The 22,205-nt window shown below is 42.6% G+C and overlaps 1 protein-coding gene across 1 annotated transcript in view; it reads right to left on the bottom strand.

The window, feature by feature from the left end:
• Positions 1 to 2,936: 2,936 nt before the first annotated feature.
• Positions 2,937 to 22,205, bottom strand: part of LOC123508526 — a 48,982-nt gene continuing 29,713 nt past the window's right edge. Inside the window, exons 2-3 of the mRNA XM_045262262.1 lie at positions 6,008 to 6,049; positions 2,937 to 3,760 (exon numbers count right to left, since the gene is read on the bottom strand). Of these exons, the coding sequence (XP_045118197.1) occupies positions 2,937 to 3,722 (786 nt within the window). The 5' untranslated portion in view covers positions 3,723 to 3,760; positions 6,008 to 6,049. The remainder of the gene's footprint in view (positions 3,761 to 6,007; positions 6,050 to 22,205) is intronic.

Genomic DNA, 22,205 nt, shown 5'->3' with positions numbered 1-22,205 from the left:
GTAATCTGGGAGACGTCGGCCTATCCAGCCTCCAGGCGGAGCGTCCGTGTCTGGGGAGAAGATTGCACACCCTGCCCGTCCATCGGCTTGAAATGCCAATTGTCGTTGTAGTACAGGGTGAGCCGTGGTTGAAGTGGGAGTGTAGTGGACCACAGGGACAGGCAGCATCCACGGCGGGGGGATGAAAACATCCAGATCACGAAGGAGTGAGCTGACGGTCTTGATGAGGAGGCGGCCACCAGGATGTAGAGGAGGGATGCGAGAGGGGCGAGACAAGGCACCTCTCAACCTGCGAGTAGTGAGGCGCCAACTGGGGAGAATAAAGGCATTTAGTGGTGAGTTGTGCCATTATATATTGAATTCTGTCATACAGAGGGGACAAATTGAGTTCAGCTTGCATGTTAACAATCCTCGTTGAGAAAGAGCAACCAAGAATGACTCGCATGACCTTATTCTGAAATACCTCAAGCGGTTGTAAGCAAGATCTTGGGAGCTGAACAAGAGCCGGCGAGAGATAGTCAATAACTGAACGAATAAAAGTCAAGTAGATGGTCCTCGCAACGGGTATGGAGATGCCATCAGCGTGATTCGTCAGCCACTGAAGAGGAGCGAGGCGTTTCTGCAGGTGCGTAAGGAGATCCTGGACCAAAGGGAGTGTTCGCTGGCCCTGGGGAGCGCGAGGGAGATGAACTGGAGTCCCGAGATAGAGGTACTGGCGGCAGAGAGGAACGTTACAGGCACCGATGAAGAACTGCGGCAGCAATACAGGACTGACTGTAGAGAAGACCCTGCTCTTCTCAGGAGAGACGATTAGTCCACAAGCAGCAGCAGATGTATGAAAAGATTGAAGATAGGCTTGAGAGCAACTGGAGATGAAGAATAAATGCAGATATCATCTGCATAGCAGTTAATAGTTATATCAGGCACATCAGGCAAGAGAGAAAGCAAGCGGTGCATACAGACATTGAAAAGAAATGGACTAAGCACCCCACCTTGAGGAGTCCCCAGATCAAAACCTTTATACGAACTACAGACACCATGAAATAAAACTCTAGAGGACCTGTTACTCAGGTATCCCCGTAACCATTTAAGGAGGCGTCCCTTAACTCCAAAGTCCACCAGTTGGTCCAGAATGATGTCTCTGTCACATCAAATGCGCTCTTGAGGTCAATGAAGGCCACCACGCTGCTGGAGGAAAGTTGAGAGTAGAGTTCTACGAGGCAGTGGTGCGTGCTCCGGCGCAGCAGAAAGCCAAAGAGACGAGGGGAGAGCTTAGACTCCAGCCGATACAGTAGGCGGGAGAGGAGGATGTGCTCCATGACCTTACTAAAGCAGGAGGTGAGAGAGACCGGCCGAAACTTATTCGTACCTGGCTTAAGGATAGGGACGATGGTGCTGCGGGTTCAGGCAGATGGCACATGTCCCTGGGAAAAACACAAATTATAGAGCCGAAGGAGTGGGTTACCAGAGACATGTTGAAGTAAACGGAGAACTGCATACGTGATCCCATCGTCACCTGGCGCTGTCGCCCCGAGCTAATGCACGTCTCAACTCTTCAGTGATCGGTACCGCATCCTCGTCATCACTTTTCAACAATGCAGCCATCAAGCGGAGAGTGCGACGGTCCTCTTGGGTTGACAAAGCCTCCTGGATATGTGCGGAAAGATTAGTCACACAGGACTGAGCAGCCCAGCCGTCAAGAAGTTCCTGAACCGCCCTATTAATTAACTGCCACATGCTACTCACGCTTGTCCCTCGATTAATGTCAGCTGTAAACTTCTGCCATGATTCCGTCCTCACGCTCCCTTGTAGAGCAACCAACTCGTCCCTGGCGGTCTCAAAATGGTGCAGGTTACCGGGCGTTGGATTCTCCTGAAATAGGCGGCCAGCCTCCACCGCCGTCCTTTCAGCCAAAAGAATACGATTGTCCATGGTCCAGGTGTGGGGCTGACGGGGACGCCGAAGATGCGGTCTGGTAACATAGCGTGTGAAGAAATCGGTAGTGTGTGAAACCAAAGAGGAGTAAAGGTCATCTGGTGAAGAGAGCTCAAACCTGGGGAGACAGGCGGACATGAAGGCGATGTAGTTCGGACCATTCTTGGGCGGGATAGAGATGCGTGGCCGATGGTGGACCGGAGATGGCACCGCAGGAAGAGAATACTGGAAGCTAAGGGTAACATGGCCTGAAAACAGAGCAGGAACAGAAGAACATTTCACGTGAGCTGCCACGAGGCCAGATGTGATAATATCAAATGAGGTCACGCCACAGGCATTCCAAGAGAGGATATGAAACGGAACACGACTAGCGAACATTTCGGGAGCTATAAGGACGGGAACCAAGCGACGACGATGCAGCACACACATCAGCAGCAGGAGTGGAAAGTTCTGGTGGCAAACCAGCTCGCGTAGCCCAGGCCTCGAACCGCTGAGTAAGTGTGGAGAGCTTCTCGATGACAGTGTGATGTGCCTCGGTCAGCGTAGCCACAGTTGCCTCCACAGAAGCCTGCGAAACTGCTAGGTTGGTAATACTGGTCTCTAGGGCATCCAAACGGGACTCGAGGGAGGATGTAAGGGCCTGCAGTTTCTTAACAGCACTCTGGAGAGCCAAGAGGCGTGGAGAAAGAGAGGAGAAGACGAGTCCGAGGAGGGAGGAAGCGTCACGGGAGGGTGTGGTGGTGGCGGCGGTGATGAGGGTCCCGATCGTAACGGAGAGGAGGAGCGACGTCTGGGGCAGCCGTGCCATGCACTAACTCCCCGCACTTGGCAACGAGGGCATTGCCAGTTGGAGGTGACGGACAGAGGCGGGGAAGGTGGAGCGGCGGCAGGAACTTCCGTTGATGGTCGGGATGGGCCTCGATGTGGACAGGAGCGAGAGTCATGAGGGCCGGAGCACCAACCACATTTCTCCGCAGCCGAGCAGTACCTGGAGATGTGCCTCACCTCCCAGCAACGAAAACACATTGGACGGTCTGCAGCCATTGGTCGAACCTCACATGGTGGCAAACACGGCAGAAAACTGAACGCCACAGACGACGGGGAGGTTCCTCATGAGACCACGTCACCACAATCCTGTTGAGCGGCTGTCCATTTTGGCGGAAGCGGCGGGCACTGTAGACACCCGGCAACTCCCGGCTGAACGACGAGTCAACTCCAACAGGGTAACGAGTGAACAAGTAACTCGGGAATTTGCGAGGCCTCTCAGGGGAGTCTTCTACTCGTAGCTTCAGTGCCAAAAAATCACCAGCCACTACACTCTGCACAATATCCTGCCGACGTCGCGACACATACACAAAGCGAGAGGTCACTGCCGACATTTTCACCTCCGCCAAGGCACGATCCAGGGAAAAGTGACGGGTAACTTCCGACAACCAACGAAGCTTGACATCCACACCTGGATTGTTAGGAAATTCCAGCTTCATATACTCCGATCTGGGCGCAAAAGGTGGTGCAACAGGCGGAAGGCAGGAGGGCTGGGTAGGTAGGCGGTCACAAGCAGCCAGTGAGACATCACCCGCCTGAGCACAGGTACGAGTATCAGGACGAGAAAACTTACTGGCAGGTGTTAGGTCATCCCCACTGGTGTTTGCGTCATCCATCGTGCGCTTGGAGGAGGAAGAGGAGGCAGCTTGAAGCTCACAGCCGGGTGGAGGGGCGAGCGAGGCTGGAACGACCGGGGTAGATGGTTGCCCCGTTCCTCCATCACCAGGCAAGGGAGACCACATCCTCCTCCCCACTCATTGCAAGGTCATCCTCAAGCACACTGAAGGAGGCCGGACCGAGTACGTCATGACTCAATGCCCCGGACACAACACAGACAGCTCAGCGACCCGAAGGGCGAGCTGCCGACTGTGCCAAGGAAGGAGGGGAGGAGGAGAGCGTCCTATCTCAGCGAGCGCTGAGGTAGGACTGAAAGGAGAGAGAGAGAGAGAGAGGAGAGAGAGAGAGAGAGAGAGAGAGAGAGAGAGAGAGAGAGAGAGAGAGAGAGAGAGAGAGAGAGAGAGAGAGAGAGAGAGAGAGAGAGAGAGAGAGAGAGAGAGAGAGAGAGAGAGAGAGAGAGAGAGAGAGAGAGAGAGAGTGTGTGTGTGTGTGTGTGTGTGTGTGTGTGTGTGTGTGTACTGCTGAAAGAGAAGCAAGGTGGGGCACAACAAATGGAGGGTAATGGGTGGGGGAGGAAAGGGTGGGTAATTGGCACCATTTAAGTAATTACTACCGTCGGGAGGAACAAAAAGTCTAGAGTTTCAATTACCTGGAGTAAACCTGAGAACGACCCCTAAATGTCCAATAAGTGTGGTGGTGGTGGTGGTGGTGGTGGTAGTGGTGGTGGTCTTTAGTTTCCTGTCAATGTTGCTTCTCTCTCTCTCTCTCTCTCTCTCTCTCTCTCTCTCTCTCTCTCTCTCTGGTATCGTTCATTTTCTTCTCTTTTCATCTATATTCATTGGTTTTCACTTTCCTTTTCTCTGTTTTTACAATTGGAACATTATATCTTCTTCCTTTTTCTTTTTCCCTTTCTTTTATCTTTTACTCTTTGTTATTCGCATATTTAACTTGTGTCCTTTCCTTCTCTCTCTCTCTCTCTCTCTCTCTCTCTCTCTCTCTCTCTCTCTCTCTCTCTCTCTCTCTCTCTCTCTCTCTCTCTCTCTTCAATGTCACCACAACTATTAATCTTTTCACTTTATTACAATTATATCTTTCATTATCAACAACAACAATCTACCAACCAACATTTCCCACTAAGCATTCACAACACCGCTATTAACCATCACCACCACCACCACCACCACCACCACCACCACCACCACTACCTTAATCACACGAGAAACAGGTGAGATCTTACACGTGACACAAAACAGAGAGAGAGAGAGAGAGAGAGAGAGAGAGAGAGAGAGAGAGAGAGAGAGAGAGAGAGAGAGAGAGAGAGAGAGAGAGAGAGAGAGAGAGAGAGAGAGAGAGAGAGAGAGAGAGAGAGAGAGAGAGAGAGAGAGAGAGAGAGAGAGAGAGAGAGAGAGAGAGAGAGAGAGAGAGAGAGAGAGAGCAGCCTTCCATTAAGATCGCAAGGGAATACAAAGGAAATTCAAGTATCTAGGGAGCTGAGTGCACTGTGAAATGCCTGTATTGAATTCTGGGTTCTGTTGTGTGGTTCTTCTCCGGTTCTGTTAGTCTGGTTCTGTTTGTTAGGTTATGTTCTGGTTCTGTTAGTGTGGTTCTGTTGGCGTGGTTCTGTTAGTGTTCTATTAGTGTGGTTCTGTTAGTGTGGTTCTGTTAATCTAGTTCTGTTAGAGTGGTTCTGTTAATCTAGTTCTGTTAATCTGGTTCTGTTAATCTAGTTCTGTTAGAGTGGTTCTGTAAATATGGTTCAGTTAATTTAGTTTTGTTAGTCTTTTGTTCCTCTCCTGACCCAGTGACGTATTGAACAACTGGATTCTTGACTTGTTCTCTTACTTATTCACTCGTCCACTCTTTCACACACACCTGTCTGAATTCTTTACCAGCGAGTTAGCGAGCAGGAAGGGTGTGTGTGTGTGTGTGTGTGTGTGTGTGTGTGTGTGTGTGTGTGTGTGTGTGTGTGTGTGTGTGTGTGTGTGTGTGTGTGTGTGTGTGTGTGTGTGTGTGTGTGTGTGTGTGTGTGTGTGTGTGTGTGTGTGTCCCAAGTCAGAATTCAGATTGTAAGACATAAAGTAACAAGAAAAATAAATAACATTATAAGCATTAACGATAAATAAAAATAACAACAAGAAAAAGTAACGATAAAGAAAGTGTAACAGAAAAAAAAATTTGTAGCAAAAATATATAAAGCCTTTGTTTCTATTTCATATTTTTTTTTCTTAGTAATTTCGTTTTCCCTTACTTTTCCTTTCCTGGCGTTTTGTTTCCCAGCACCCATTAGTCAGTCATAGAAAACATCCCCGGCTGCTCGCTCTAATGACACACCCTACCCACACAAGCGTTCTGACCCCAACAAGTGACGCCTCCCTTTCCCCCCTACACGAAGTAAATAATCTTGTCTTACCTCCGTCAGGACTTCAAGGGGATGGAGTCGCCTTCAGCACTGCTAGGGATGGAGAACAGAGGACCAGTGTTAAGATTCTGATGGCGTTGTCAATAGTGAAGGTTAGTTATGTAAGGGTTTTGAAACTTTTAATGGAGGTAAGTGAAGGAATGTTATAATGGATTTCGAACTGTAAGAGATAAAAATGGGATGAATTATAAGGTTTTGAAGATATACGAGATAAAATAAGGATAAATTATGAGGGTTTTTGAAGTTATAAGGATTTTAAAATTATAAGTTATAAAGGAATAATCATAAAGGTTTTGAAAATATAAAAGGATAAAAGGGATGATTTTAAAGGTCTTCAGACTATAATGGCAACAAAAATGAGTAAATATACATATTTTGGAGTAATGGTGAAAAAAAGGTAAATCATCAGGATTTTGAAACTAAACTGGGCAAAAAGTAAATGAAAAGGTTTTGAAACTATGAATGACAAAAATGGCAAACTATAAATGTTTTGAAACTATAAATGACGAAATAAGGATAAATGTGAAAGTCCTGGAATAATGGAGACAAATAAAAGACAATTAACAAAAAGGTTTCGAATTTATAAGCGAGACAACTAAAGTGCATCATAAAGGCTTTGAAAGTAAAGGACAACTAGTAAATAAAAGGATATCAAAACTATAATGGAACAAAAGAGGTTAAGTATAAGAGCTGAAACTGTAGAGGAGATCAAAGGAGTGTGTATAGAGGTTACGAAACTATGACAAAGACCAAGGTAGTAAATAGAATAGCAGGTCATAAAGGGAAGAAGAAATAGTTACATATATGAGGCTTTGAGGCTGAAATAAAAAAAAGAAAGGAATCCAAAGGGTGAAGCTTTGAAGGAGATGAAAAGTGTAATTACAAAGAAGAAAGATACAGGATTACAGAGAGGATTACATAAAAAAGAGTATAATTAGTAATTTGGTGATGGAAAGCGAATTACTAACACATTTCGTAAAAGCTTCATAAGACAAAGTTGTCATAGTTAGTCTATTTAAACTACAAAATTATATAAAGTGTAATTCACGTGTAATTTGAAACACATAGCCTTGTTATTCACTTTGCAATTATATATGCAAAAATTTCCACATTTTGAACCCATGATCGATATCATTTGACATTTAGTGAGCATGGTGGCAACAGTTGGCAGCCCTGCACACTAAGGGACAGTTGCCGTATATTAACGGAAATAGATCTACGTATCTACATCACGTCAAGACAGACATACCAACCTTACCGACGCGACGTGACGCGGGAGCAGGTGTCATGTTGTTCACTACGTCACTGTTCACACCACTTCTAATCCTTTCACTGTTGCTTCACACATCATCCCTCACAAACCAACCTAATCTATTCTTATCCCTCAATAGCTTTTTAACCCCTTCAGTGCCATGACGTGTTGTCTTATTTATTCTGCTCACTATTTGGAGATTTTATTCACCTTCAGAAACTTGTAGTGATTAAACTCTGCATTAATCTTCTGACTTCCATAGACTTTTCCTAATGTCAATAAAATCGTCTAATCATACTCAAAACTCGTAGTAAAAATGCCTCCCAGTACTGAAGAGGTTAACATCGCTCTGTACTAGCTGGACACTGGGAAAAATGGAAAACTTACTCATTAAATACGTTTCTGACACATTAAAAGGCCAGTCACGGTCCGGTCACGCCCACTCACGGTCAAGTCACGTCTCATCACATACATCAATAGCGACAGACACAATCACGATCAACGTCCTCAGTGAAATGCATGTAATAAAATGTAACTGTAACCTGAGCGTGACATTATCAATACAGTGTGGCTCGCCCATTTATACACTACAGATTCTTTATACAGTGTTTTTGTGTTGTCAATTGCCTTTTTTTCTATTCATACCATGTGGGCTTTTCACGGAAATTTATGGGCTAAAGGAGGTACTTTTCTGGGAACCTCTTACCTAAAAGCCCAGCCGCTAGGAAAACATTACCCCGAGTAAGGAAGCCCATCTTACACTCGGACCGTGGCTAGGATTCGAACCCGTGCGCCTGGAGACTTGGTACATATTTCCCTAATCACCAATCACTCTGACACATCTTTACTTGTTCTACAGCCACATACAATCTTTACTTGTCCTACAGCCACATACAATCTTTACTTGTTCTACAGCCACATACAATCTTTACTTGTTCTACAGCCACATACAATCTTTAAACTGAATAGAAGATGCATAACACTCTTTTAACACCATATCGTTATCGTAGATCCTTATAGAAACTTCACACATTTTCTTTTATGCAAGAGGGGAAATCTGACCAAGAGCAGCAGAAAAAGTAAAAAAAAAAGGCCCATATAGTAGCTAGTCCCTATGTCGATCCGAAAGAGTTAGCTAAAAGGAAGGCATAAATGTCCTGAAACTTTTCTCTAGTGGCAAATGTTTCGTGTCGCAGTGAGAGAGTTAAAGATCATCCCTGGAGCTACTGACTGCACGGAGACTAATGTACACGGTATAAAAACTGGCATCCCGTTGCTAATGGCTAAACGAATGAATTGCAAATAGTCATACATAGATGCAAATGACATTTTCAGCGGGGAAATGATATACACGCATAATACATGAGTGAATAATTGGACGAATGAGAGAGGGGGGAAACAAGCAGACAGTTGGTGAATAATTGCTACTGATATTCCCGGCACTAACACCACTGCTATTAAAGTCATTCCTATTAATGAGAGGGAACGGAAGACTAAAGGAGAGAAGGTGGTGGCTGATGATGATGATGATGATGATGATGATGATGATGATGATGATGATGATGATGATGATGGTGATGAGTAGTAGTAGTAGTAGTAGTAGTAGTAGTAGTAGTAGTAGTAGTAGTAGTAGTAGTAGTAGCAGCAGCAGCAGCAGCAGTAGTAGCAGTAGCAGCAGCAGCAGTGCAGTGGCAGTAGTAGTAGGTAGTAGTAGCAGCAGTGGTAGCAGTAGTGGTAGCAGCAGCAGTGGTGGTAGCAGTGGTGGTGGCAGTAGGTGGTAGTAGTAGTGGTGGTGCAGTAGCAGTAGCAGTAGTAGTGGCAGCAGCAGCAGTGGCAGCAGGTGCAGCAGCAGCAGTGGCAGTGGTGGCAGCAGCAAGCAGTGGTAGTGGTAGTAGTAGTAGTAGTAGTAGTAGTAGTAGTAGTAGTAGTAGTAGTAGTAGTAGTAGTAGTAGAAAAAGAACAACAAGAGAACAAGAACAAGAACAAGAATAAAGACAAGAACAAAAACAAGAAGAACAAAAACATGAAAAAGAAAGTGATAAATAAATTAAATCAACGAAGTTGAGAAGAAGGAAAAAAGACACAGGCACACACAAACACCCACCAACACACACACACACACACACACACACACACACACACACACACACACACACACACATTTACACACGCACACTAACTCGATACCCTCCCTCACACACACACACACACACACACACACACACACACACACACACACACACACACACACACACACACACACACAACTAATAACATTGCGTAACGTGTTATTACTCTCACTTCATAATCCTTTCCCTCTCTCCCTCCCTTCCACCTTCCCTCCCTCTCTCTCTCTCCCTTCCTTCTAGAGATATACCGATGCATCGGTATCGGTATCGGAATCGGCGGTATCGGCCCATTGTTTGGGTATCGGTATCGGTATCGGCTTATTTTATGCCGATACTTCCGATACCTAAAAGGAATTTACTACTTAGTGATATATTCGATATAAGATATTGATGATACCAAATTAATATAATACGGCGTAGTAAGTTTCCGTGGTGATTACCGTATGTCATAGAATACTGTTTTCTGTGGTAATAAGCCACAACCTCTAAATTGGACGAGTATGAAACGCGTATAGGCTGAACTCCGGCATCCTGTCACACGGTCGGTCATGAGTCACCACGCATTCTCACTGTCTCTCAGTCAGACGCTGCTCCTCCACCCACACAAAGTTCACACAGGTGAAAAGCTTAGGTTTTTTAACTATAATCTAAGAATGTCAAACTTCAGATATTGAGAATCCAACAAAATGATTTATATATATATATATATATATATATATATATATATATATATATATATATATATATATATATATATATATATATATATATATATATATATATATATAGTTAGGCATTTTGCATTATTGTAAATAACAGCATATTCTTATTTGATTTATAATTAACAGTGGTAGTGGTAGCCTTTTCCAAGATATCATACTGGAATAGGTGGAAGCTCGAATTATATATGTATATTAATTTTAATGCAAGTTTAATTTTTGAGTTACTTGTGTTAACCTAAGGATGTAAAAATTCCATAACTAAGAAAGTAACGATTCTGTTTTGTAATCATGTGCATTGTGTATAATTTGTTGCATATTAATTATTTAAGATCATAGCAATACACTAGAAATTTAGAATAAACTAAACTTTTTCTATTTAATTGAAAAGATTAGGTGAAAGCTCATTTTCTGAATTGGTCTACTAATGTGTAATGAATTAATATCAAAGGATGTCAGATTTAATTAAAGAGAAACATACACAACAAAATGAGTTTCTTTTGCTAATATTTTGTGTCTTTTACAATTTTAATAATTTAAAAAATTTTTGATCGCCAAAATATCGTCAATAAAATTAATAATGAAAATGCACAACACCAAATGGTCGCTAAAGGAGTAAGAAGTAAGAATTTAAAATAACTGACAAGAATCAGAAGACTGAGAAGATATTCATTCCAATTACTGAGTAATTTACCTTTGCAAATGGCTTCAAAAATCCTCTAGAATTGCTCCGATTTCACAAACGTTCTCAGAAGGACTTACAGCATCCCCCAAAACAAAGCCTCCCATCTGATAACGCTCGCCGTCCACCAACTCGTCCTGGTGTCCAGTGCAGTAATCACTATAAGTAGTAGTATCGGTATCGGTGGTATCGGTATTGGTAGTAGTATCGGTATCAGCCCAATTAGGTGGTATCGGTATCGGCATCGGTATCGGAATCGGCCAAAATTTTGGTATCGGTACATCTCTACTTCCTTCCCTCCTTCTCTTTTCTTTTTTTTTTTTTTTTAATGAGGACGGTGAGAGAGAAGGTTAACGAGCTTCCTTATGTTTACCTCCCTCCCAACCACCCACCTTCCCTCCTTCCCTCCCTCCTTCCCTCCCTGTTACGTCTTTCCTGAATTTATTGGAATACAGGAGGCAGGGCAGAAAGAAGGAAGTGGAGGGAGAGGGAGGCGAGTTAATGACTGTTGCTGGAGAGAGAGAGAGAGAGAGAGAGAGAGAGAGAGAGAGAGAGAGAGAGAGAGAGAGAGAGAGAGAGAGAGAGAGAAATCTAGCAAATAAACAGAAATACAAGCAAACAGATAGACAGAGACAAAGCAACGATTCAATATGGTTTATGAATCCCTTTTCTTGGTAAAAATTTCATTACTGGACGTTCACTAATTTCACGTTACGTTGAGATGCGTTTCCAATACAGTTAGTTCGCAAACCCTCCGCTCCGGGCAGTGGCGCCAGACTAGTGCTGACATTTGCCGACAGAAGGAGAAGTTATGAGTATCGTTTCACAAGTACGTAGGAGGCGAACAATGGGGCGTGGTCTCCGATAACACACACACACACACACACACACACACACACACACACACACACACACACACACACACACACGTGGCCATGGAAATGAATCTATTGACACAGAACACACGCTAGTAAAGAAAAAAATCTAAAAACGAGGAAAGAATAAAAAAAAACAGACCCAGGAGAAAAAAGATAATAATCACAAACAGAGGGCACGACAAACACACACACACACACACACACACACACACACACACACACACACACACACACACACACACACACACATATTGAGAGTATCGAATCAAACCTCGTATTCCTATCAATAGCTAACAAGGAATGGGAAAACTGTAATGTACAGCCGTCATTTATACTGGTTGTGTTTAAAGATTAACAGAGAGAGAGAGAGAGAGAGAGAGAGAGAGAGAGAGAGAGAGAGAGAGAGAGAGAGAGAGAGAGAGAGAGAGAGAATTTACCCCTTTACCTATGTTCACAAGTAGACCTTATTTATTTTTTTTAGTTTTTCATTAATATATTCCTACATTCTGAGCTACAGGCCAAACATACATGAGAAATACAGGATACAGCTACACCCTATAACACTGCAGAGAGTTTGGAGGTCAAGATAGGGATAAAACACACCTTTACCAATGATTTACCAGTGATTTTTACGAGTCGGTGAGAATAATGATGTACACATTCCTCACTGACACCGTTGATTGATCGGTGAAAATAACACAGGTCGATGGGAGGTGACCGAAGAGTCCAGTTGTGTTTACATGGTCAACAGCACCACCTATTCGTCCCCCCCTCTCTCTGTTTTGTTTGACCAGCGAGGCGGACTCCTACCTCGCCTCGGCTCCATCACCATTAATGAGGACAAAGGGGACACACAGTGATAACTTTTCCGTGTCAGTTTCATTCATGTTTATTTTTTTCTCAGAGCCAATACATTTTTTCAGAGCAGATAGTGAGGAATGACTGTGAGGAAGGGTAAAGGGGATAGATAGATGCTGGATGGTTTGAGTGGTTACGTCGGATTAGGTTAGCACTGGTTGGGTTGGGTTGGGTTGGGTTGGGTTGGGTTGGGTTGGGTTGGGTTAGGTTAGGTTAGGTTAGGTTAAGTTGGGTTGGGTTGGGCTAGGTTGGGTTGGGTTAGGTTAGGTTACTTTAGGTTAGGTTATCTTTGTTTATGTTAATTTTGCATATTTTCATTTTACTTAGGTTAACTTTGCTTAGTCTTGGTCAGTCTGGTTGTTTGTGTGGTTGCTTGTTTGTCTGGTTGGTCGGTTGGTTTCTTAGTTAATATCAGTGAGCAGAATGGGTTGGGTTGGGTTACGTTAGTTTAGGTTAGGATATCTTTGTTCATGTTAACTTTGCCTATATCAACTTTGCTCAGGTTTACTTTGCTTAGGTGTCTTTGTCGGGCTGGTTGCTTGTTTGTCTGCTTGGGCAATTGGTTTCTTAGTTAGTTTCAGTGAGCAGAATAAGACAGCTTTACATAACACAAAAGCAACATCTATAGATCATCGTTGGTTCAGATAGAGAAATACACAGGCTCCTTCAAAGCAAGGTGTTCACAGGTGCAGGTGTTCTTTTGCAATAGGTAACGCAAGAACACATTTGTTGACTAATTACAATTGTAGATTTGATAAAGGCGATTGTCGAAGCTTGGAGAGATGACTGCATAGAAGTCACACGAAGGAATAGACTTAGCATTCTCTAAAATGAAATAAATGAATAAATGTTAATATTGTGTAGATGTTACGAGCACAGGCATAGGAAAGAATAGATTCCGTAACACCCTCTCACTGAGGGGGTTACGATATCTGTTGAATCTAGCAACTTTAACGGGAGTTTGGGTTCTCTCCTAGTGTTTCCTTATATTTGAAACATTGATCTTTACACGTCATTGTGATCAGGGAAATAAAGGAAACTCTGTTTTTTTTTTTCTAATAGTATAAAATAGAAAAAATTATGTCTACAGGTGGCAGTTTATGTATAAGACAAGCAAACCTGTGTGCACTCATCCACTCTATCCAGAAGCTTAACTAATTTTCAAAAGTTCCCAAATAGTTACACAACTACCATTGGTCTACTGTTTCTATCCAGTTATCCACAAACACGTACACATTCACGGCAGCAACATGCAAAGTACACTAAATACTCCGGAGCAAGGCTGCCTCACCTTGTTTCATTAATCAGCTAACTCTTGCACACTTTCAGACCAAAGCTATTTTTCATTTACCATCGACGATTTTATATTCGAATCAAAATTTAAACGACGATTGAGAACTTTCGGCCTAAAGTTGTTGAGGGCCGTGACGGCCTTGGGCGCCGCACGGGGGAAGGAGGTGGCTGTCGGGTCCGGCCTGGGGCCCAAGGCAGGGAACTGGCTGCAGGTCCTTCTTTTCCTTGGTGGCCTCAAGCTTCACTACTAGTCGTCCACTTGCAGCGCCTCACACTAGGCAAGGGTCGCCATAAGCAAGAGATCAATGTCTACCACTCACCAGATGGTGCCGTGAGGGGCCCTAAAGGGGTGATAAGGGCTCCTTGCATAGAGTCTGGTGGTGAGTGGTGTGTACGGGTCCCCTGCTTATAATGACACCGGGCTGAACAACTCGCCATGAACGAGGGCACGCTGTGCGCCATGAGCCAGGCACTGACAGTACCAGTGGTCCTTTACGTTAGGTTAGGTTAGGTTAGGTTAGGTTAGGTTAGGTTAGGTTAGGTAAAAGGACTCACTTCATGACAGTGTTTGGGGAGTGGTGTGTGGCGGGTCATTGCTCATGGCGACCCGTGTGAGGCATTGCAAGGTTGCATCGTCACTGCTCTCATAACCACGGGACTGGGGTTGACCCTTTCTGGGTGAAAAGTTTCGTCCCAGTACCTGTGTAGGTAATAATACTTTGAATCGTTTCGCCATCGCCATCGCCGCACCGTTAGCCTCGATAAACGGATCGTTATCCTCGACAAACACATCTTTACCGTGGACACTGGAATCGCAACCTGTCGTGGAATCCCATTGTTAACGTGGACTCATTTTCCTTTGCGGCTTCAAGCTCACTGGTTGTCGTCAACTTGCAGCGCCTCACACTAGGCAAGGGGTCGCCTTAAGCAGTCTGCCGTGTCTACCGTCCACCAGATGATGCCGTGAGGGGCCTTTAAGGGGTGATAAGGGCTCCTTGCATAGAGTCTGGTGGTGAGTGGTGTGTACAGGACCTCTGCTTATAATGACACCGGGCTGAACAACTCGCCATGAACGAGGGCACGCTGTGCGCCATGCACCAGGCACTGACAATACCAGTGGTCCTTTACGGGGTGAAAAGGACTCACTGACAGTGTTTGGGGAGTGGTGTGTGGCGGGTCATTGCTCATGGCTACCCGTGTGAGGCGCAGTAAGGTGGCAGCGTCACTCTCCTCGCACTCACGGGTCTGGGGTGAACCCTTACGGGGTGAAAGGGTTCGTCTCAGTACCTGTGTAGGCAAGTGAACTTCAATTGCGTCGCAGTGAGGTGGCAGCGCCACTCTCCTCGCACCTAAGGTGTGGGGTGGACCCTTACGGGGTGAAAGGGTTCATCCCAGTACCGGTGTAGGCAAATGAACTTCAATTGCGGCGCAGGAAGGTGGCAGCGTCACTCTACTCGCACCCAAGGGTCTGGGATGGACCCTTACGGGGTGAAAGGGTTCGTCACAGTACCTGTGTAGGCAAGTGGACTTCAATATTGTGTCGTGAAATCGCATCATGAGAAGTGGAACCGCACTGACATCGTGGAACCCCACATCGTTACCGTGGAAACTGGAATTGCATCTTGATCGTGGAAACTCGCATTATTACCGTGAAAACTGGAATAGCATCTTTATCGTGGAATGGCATCGCTATTTTGGAAATTCGCATCGCTATCGAGAAAACTAGAATGGCATTGTTCTCTTGGAAACTCGTTGCGCTATCGAGGAATCTGGAATCACATCTTATCATACACACTGTTATCGTGGAAGCTCTCGTGATCGTCGTTCGTTTCGTTATCTCTGAATTACTTAATTAGTCTTGGTATTATTCTTAGCCTCCATAATAATAGAGGTGATGGTCATTTTCATCTTTTCTCTTTTGCTATATTTTTTTCTCAGTTATTAATTATTATTTAAACTTTTTACTTTGTTTTCTTATTTTCCAAAAATTATATATTATTTCTTTATTTTTTCCTATACTAGATCTTTCAAAAAGTAATTTTCCAATGAGGTGTTCATCATTTTCTGGGTAAGAACGCTGTCAATTGGGGTGTTTGGATCTTTCATTGGTGTAGGCTGGGCAATGTAGGAGGAAATGTTTATGCCTTTAGACAATAGATCAGGGGTTATCAACCTTTTTTCTCGTTAAGAACCCTCTGAGTTATAGGACCATCTACCCGAACCCCCACTAATTTGACATCGAACAGAATGGTAATTTAGTGACTGACACTAACTCCACAGGCGAAGGTATTCTGCAAAGGATGTATCATTGAATCAGCCATCTAAGTACCCTGGAAATCTTGTGAACCCCTTGGGATTCGCGAACCCCAGATTGAGAACTCCTACTCTAACTAGAAAAAGTGAAGAACATATAGAGTACCGAGACAGACAGGAATAAAACAATAAGATCACTTAATTGGAATAGCAAACAGTACAGAAATCAGAATTAATTAAACCTTTCACCGTTAATTCTGAACGCTAACAGCAATGTACGAGAGAGAAACGAGGATAGAAAACAGTAGGTATTGTAATTCCTAGCCAGCACAGTGTTTGGAAGTGGTTGTAGAAGAATATAAGATGTCTCAAAATGGTTAGTGATTAGGGAAGGATGTGGCGAATAGCAATGAAAAGGTATCAGTCAGTACCATGACGCATTTCCATACTCATTCTGCTTACCATTTGGTGATTTTATACACCTTCAGAAACTTATGTGGGGATTAAACTAGTGAAGACTCTGGTCATTAATCTTCTGACCTCCATAGACCCTTCCTAATGTCAATAAAAAGGTCTAATCGTGCCCAAAATCGAAGGTAAAAATGCCTCCAGTGCTGAAGAGGTTAAAGACAAATGCATTATTAAAAGCATCAAAAAACGTTGTCTAATTTGGAAGAGTAAACTATCTATAAGTCAGAATCAAAGACACAATAAAACGAAATAGAGCAACACCAACTGTAGCAAATCCTGCTTAACTTGGGAGGTGTTGGTCGTTCCTGTCACACACATTGCTGTCACCTTCACAATAGACAGGCATATGAACACCTCTTTCTTTCCATCACGCTATTATTTTTTGCCATTATCGTTCCAAGGTTATATAAGACTGCATAGTTTTTTTTCGTGGCTTTCGATTGAGACCAGTATAGTTTTTTTATTTTTTCATGTAAGAAGGGAAATCTGGCTGAGCAACAAAAACGGTTAAACGAAAAGACCCACTTACATGCCAATCTCCCAGTAGGTTCGAGAGAGAGAGAGAGAGAGAGAGAGAGAGAGAGAGAGAGAGAGAGAGAGAGAGAGAGAGAGAGAGAGAGAGAGAGAGAGAGAGAGAGAGAGAGAGAGAAAGAATAGGATTAAATGTCTTGAAACCTCCCTCTTAAATAAGTTTCAGGTCACAGGAAGATGGAAATACAGAAGCAGGGAGTGAGCTCCAGAGTTTATCAGAGAAGAAACTGTAACACAACTCTCTAATCGAATCACAAACAAGTATACACGCAGGCAGCCAAATTCAGAAGCTTAATGGTGCGATATATTCGTTTTGCTTCTGCATTATTAGAAGAGCCGTGAATGTTTGGGTGTCAGCTGCGGTCGCCATGCCAACCCTGCCACGGAGAGCCTTGCGATGGACACGTACCATTGCTGCAGTTTTGCTGATGGATAGATAAAGGGATTGCCTCGGGTGATTTTCCTGGGAGGGAGGGAAATGTGCGGTGTGTGAACTGACACTGGAGGAAATGAAGTAGTGACGCCAATGGGAGTTTGTGGAAATAAAACAATTGAGTCCTCAGCTACAAGTATACACATGCGGAGTTTTACCACAAGAATAAGGAGTGGTTGCATATTGTTAATGTGTAGTGATGCTGATATGGATGAGTTTGTGGAGTTTGTTGTGGGAAAAAATCACACTATAAGTAGGCCTATAACTCACCTCAACAACGCAATCAACACATTATTATATTAACAAGGAGTAAGGTAGAGTGAATTAGTTAGGTTAGGTTAGGTTAGGTTAGGTTAAGTTTGGCTAAGTTAGATTGGGATAAGTTAGGTAAAGTTACATTACGTTAGGTTGGGTCAGGTTAGGTTAGGTTAGGTTACGTTAGGTCAAGTCAGTTAGTTGGTTGTTCATTACTGGCAATACCGAAATAACTGATGCACTGAAGGGGAGATGAGTTACGTTGGGCTAGGTGAGTTAAACATTCATCTGCTGTGCATGTAGCCAGAATATTACAACAACAATGAATAATTAATGGTGGAAAAAAGTCGTTCATAGTGGGCGGCAGTGGTGGAATAATTGACGTGTTGACCTGATGTGAGTGTGTGTGATTAAAACAATTAACTCTTCATCCACAACAAATAGAATCTGGCCACATGAAAAAGAAATAAACAAATGTGAGTAAATATTGATCACGGTTCGTTTTGATTCTCTTCACATTTTTTTTTCGGACCAGCAGCTCAGTCTCTTTCTCTCTCTCTCTCTCTCTCTCTCTCTCTCTCTCTCTCTCTCTCTCTCTCTCTCTCTCTCTCTCTCTCTCTCTCTCTCTCTCTCCTGCTTACTTCCCTTTATCCGATTCACATCCTAGAAAAAAAATAAAAGGAAAAATTAATTAGCCATTGATGCAGTGAATAGAGAACAGCTTACCCTACCCTCACCAGAAAGAAAACGGATCATATTACATCAAAAAGGCGTTAGTGAATGTATATAATTCTTGATCGTGTGTGGTAATACTGGACGAGTTTGAGAAATAAAGGGGAAATGTGTTTATGTTTCCACACTAGTATTATTACCACACATAACATCAAACACCTGAAATGATAGCAGTATATATTCTCAGTCTCTTTCATGTTGTATTTAATGAGTTGACCAGCTTAAAGTATTATTGTTTTATATGCTTCTTTTTGTTCAGTTAAATGCGATTCTCAAAGCGGATGTGAACAATACAAAATTAAAGAAACATCATGAAGAAAAAATGAAGGAAGATTAGTAGGAAAAGTTTATGGTGAAGCTGTTACATGTATAAAAAGTAAATAAACTAAAATATACCTCAGAAAATAAATACAAGAAAATAAAATCATGGAAAAGATTAAAAAAGAAATGAGTGATCTAGTTTTTTACATCCTTTCTAACTCTTTGTCGCGAATGTTTAAAGCGAATATAAGCACGAGTAAATGAACACTACAATTCAACACCGAAATCATTGGTTTTACACACTGCATGACGAACAAAAGCATGTGAAAATAAAGGGATGCAATTCTCTTTTATATGATCATTAGTTGTTACGGCCCGCCCGTAACATACTCCACAACCATCCCTCCTCCACTTGTTACCTCGTTCGCCACCTCTCCGCCTCCCCTTCCACGTCAACGTCTCGTGAACCTTCCACGCTACCGTCTCATGAACCTTCCACGTCACCGTCTCATGAAGCCCCGCTACTGTCCCGAAGTTGGATTCACACGGCCCCATTCGACTCAACCGGAAGTGTTAAGCCAGCTCTTGGCTTTCTGGAAGTCAGTTGAGGTCCAGGCCTCAACCAGTGAACACAACGCCTCTTGGACTACTGTGGGATCAACCATCACCCAGCACTTCACCACTGCGACACCGCATAAGTATCACTTTCCCTCGTCCCGTGTTTTTCCACATTGCCTCCATATAGGATTAGGATTATTGTTAGGTATTAAGTTGGGTTCTTTATTGTTGTATTTATTTCTGTGTTATATGTATATGTGTATGTCAGTTTCATATGTTTCATGTTATATCTATGTGTATGTCAGCTTCATGTTTCATGTTATATCTATGTGTGTCAGTTTCATTATGGGTTATTAAAATAGCTTTTTGAAGTGCCCCCTTTGCATTTCCTCACCAGTTGAACCTGCAGTGTTTTTTTTATTGTTATTGTTCACCGGCTCCCCGATGCCAATCTTATCCGTTTAACCGTAACCGGTGAACGTAACAGAGTGCATGTCAGTCGTAATAAGATTTCGGTGAACACTCCCAGGTACCACTGAAATTATTGGTCTTACACAGTACAAACCAAATATTCCGTGTCATGACGAACCAAAGTATGTAATAAGCTAAAGAGGCATACAATTCTCCTTCCTCATATGATCATTCAGAGTGCATTTCAGTAGTCATAAGCATAAGAAATACGTGAACACTCCACTGTAGCACTGACGTTATTGGTCTTACACACAGCAACCCAAACATTCCGTGTCGTGAATTAAAGTGGGCAAGAAAAAAAGGAATGTAAGCGACATTTCGGTCCTCGTATGATATTAGGTGACAAGAAGGACAATTTAGTATATGAGTAAGTATAAGTAACAACTCAACTGTAACAGTGCACCAGAATTATTGGTCTTATACACAGCAATCCAAACATTCCGTGCGATGACAAACCAAAGTATATAAAAGAAGCTTTCCGTCCTCACATGACACTAAAACGAAGATTTATAATGTATATGAGTAAGCATAAATGACAACTGCAACATTGCGCTACAATTATTGGTATTATATAATGCAAACCAAACATTCCGTGCCATGACGAACTAAGAAAAGGAATGCAAATGTACTTCTAATATGATGCCATAATGATAATCAAGAATGCATTTGAGTAACAATAAATTAAAATTCCAATATAGTACTGATATTGTTAGCTTTATACACACACCAAACCGCACCAAACATCCCTTGTAAAGATGACTCAACCTGCATAAGAGAACGATTATAACTGAATTTCAAAACTAAAGCTTAAAATTACAAACAAGTACAAATGAACCAATATTGTATTCGTATTTCTGCTGGTCTCCTTATAGTTAACACCAAACACAACTTGCAATAACAACAAAGTGTATAAAGGAATAAACAACTACCTATCCCTCATATGACCCATGAGTGATTGTTTGAAAAATAAATATATATAAAATGAACATTCCACTATTGCAATAAAGTTTCCAGTCTTCTTATGCGATTAATCCCTTCAGTACCAAGACATGTTTTCATATTCATTCTGCTTACTATTTGGTGATTTTACATAGCTTCAGAAAGTTATATGCGGGATTAAAATAGTGAGGACACTGGCCATTAATCTTTTGACCTCCATAAACCCTTCACAATGTCAGTAAAATGGTCTAATCATACACAAATCTCCAAGGTGAAAATGTGTCCTGGTATTGAAAGGGTTAAAACGAAACATACTTTGCAGTAACAACAAACTACATGAGAGAAATAACAATCATTTATGCATAACGTTTGAAATATATGAGCATGTATAAATCAAAACTTCAATATTGTACTAAAATCACTGTTCTCTTTAGAAAATTAAAACCAAACACCTCCTGCAATAACAGTAAAGTGTATACAGGATTGAGCAATCACTTATCTCTCATATGACACCAGAATGACAGTTTTGAATATATAAATGTATAAATATGGCTCTAGGTGGTTATACCAAAGATACGCTTGGGTGGTGATATGGGCCCTAATATGGGTATCACTATAAATAAAACTGCCTGCGCTACTAATGGCCGGAAGCTGAACAGCGTTTCCCATACATACTCTTTAAGTACACTGGCACTATAGGATATAACATAAAAGAAAAAAAAAAAAACAATCTTCTTTATCTGTTGGCGTTACCCATTTTCATATTGGGTGTAAATGAACTAATGTTGCACTAAAATCATTGGTCTCTCTGCAGAATCAAAACCAAACACTGCTAGCGATAATAACGAAATGTACACAGGAATGAAAAATACCTTACATGACGCTAGAACAGTCGCAATGTTCACTCATATGGGGGGTGAGGTTAATGCTTCTCTTATACTATCTACACCAAGCATCTCTCCTAATTATGATAGGAAAATGTATAGGAAGATGAACAATCCTTTCTCTGGTATACTCCGGAGCTCTCTGCCTGCTTCTGTATTTCCATCTACCTATGATCTGAACTTACTGAAGACGGAGGTTTCAAAAAAATTTTCCCATTCTTTTGGCTAACTCTCTTGACCATGCTCGGGGACTGGCATCTCAGTTGGAATCTTGTAGTTTGATTGTTTCTGTTGCCCTTGGTCAGTTTTCTCCACTGACATCGAAAAAAAAAACAATCCTTCAAAATATAACTGTAAAATGAACGGGTTTTTCTTTACACTTAACCCCTTGATTACCATGACGCGTTTCCATATTCCTTCTGATTATTATTTAGTGATTTTTACCAGCTTCAGAAACTTATGTGGAGGATCAAAATAGTGAAGACTCTGACCATTAATCTTTTGACCCCCATAGACCTTTCCTAAAGTCAATAAAATCATCTAATCGTACACAAATCTTCAGGTAAAAATGTGCCCCAGTACTGAAAGAG

The sequence above is a fragment of the Portunus trituberculatus genome, chromosome 25, assembly GCF_017591435.1.
Source record: "Portunus trituberculatus isolate SZX2019 chromosome 25, ASM1759143v1, whole genome shotgun sequence".
Taxonomy (NCBI): domain Eukaryota; kingdom Metazoa; phylum Arthropoda; class Malacostraca; order Decapoda; family Portunidae; genus Portunus; species Portunus trituberculatus.
The sequence above is the reverse complement of the archived record's forward strand: the minus strand, read 5'-3'. Positions and strand labels throughout refer to the sequence as shown.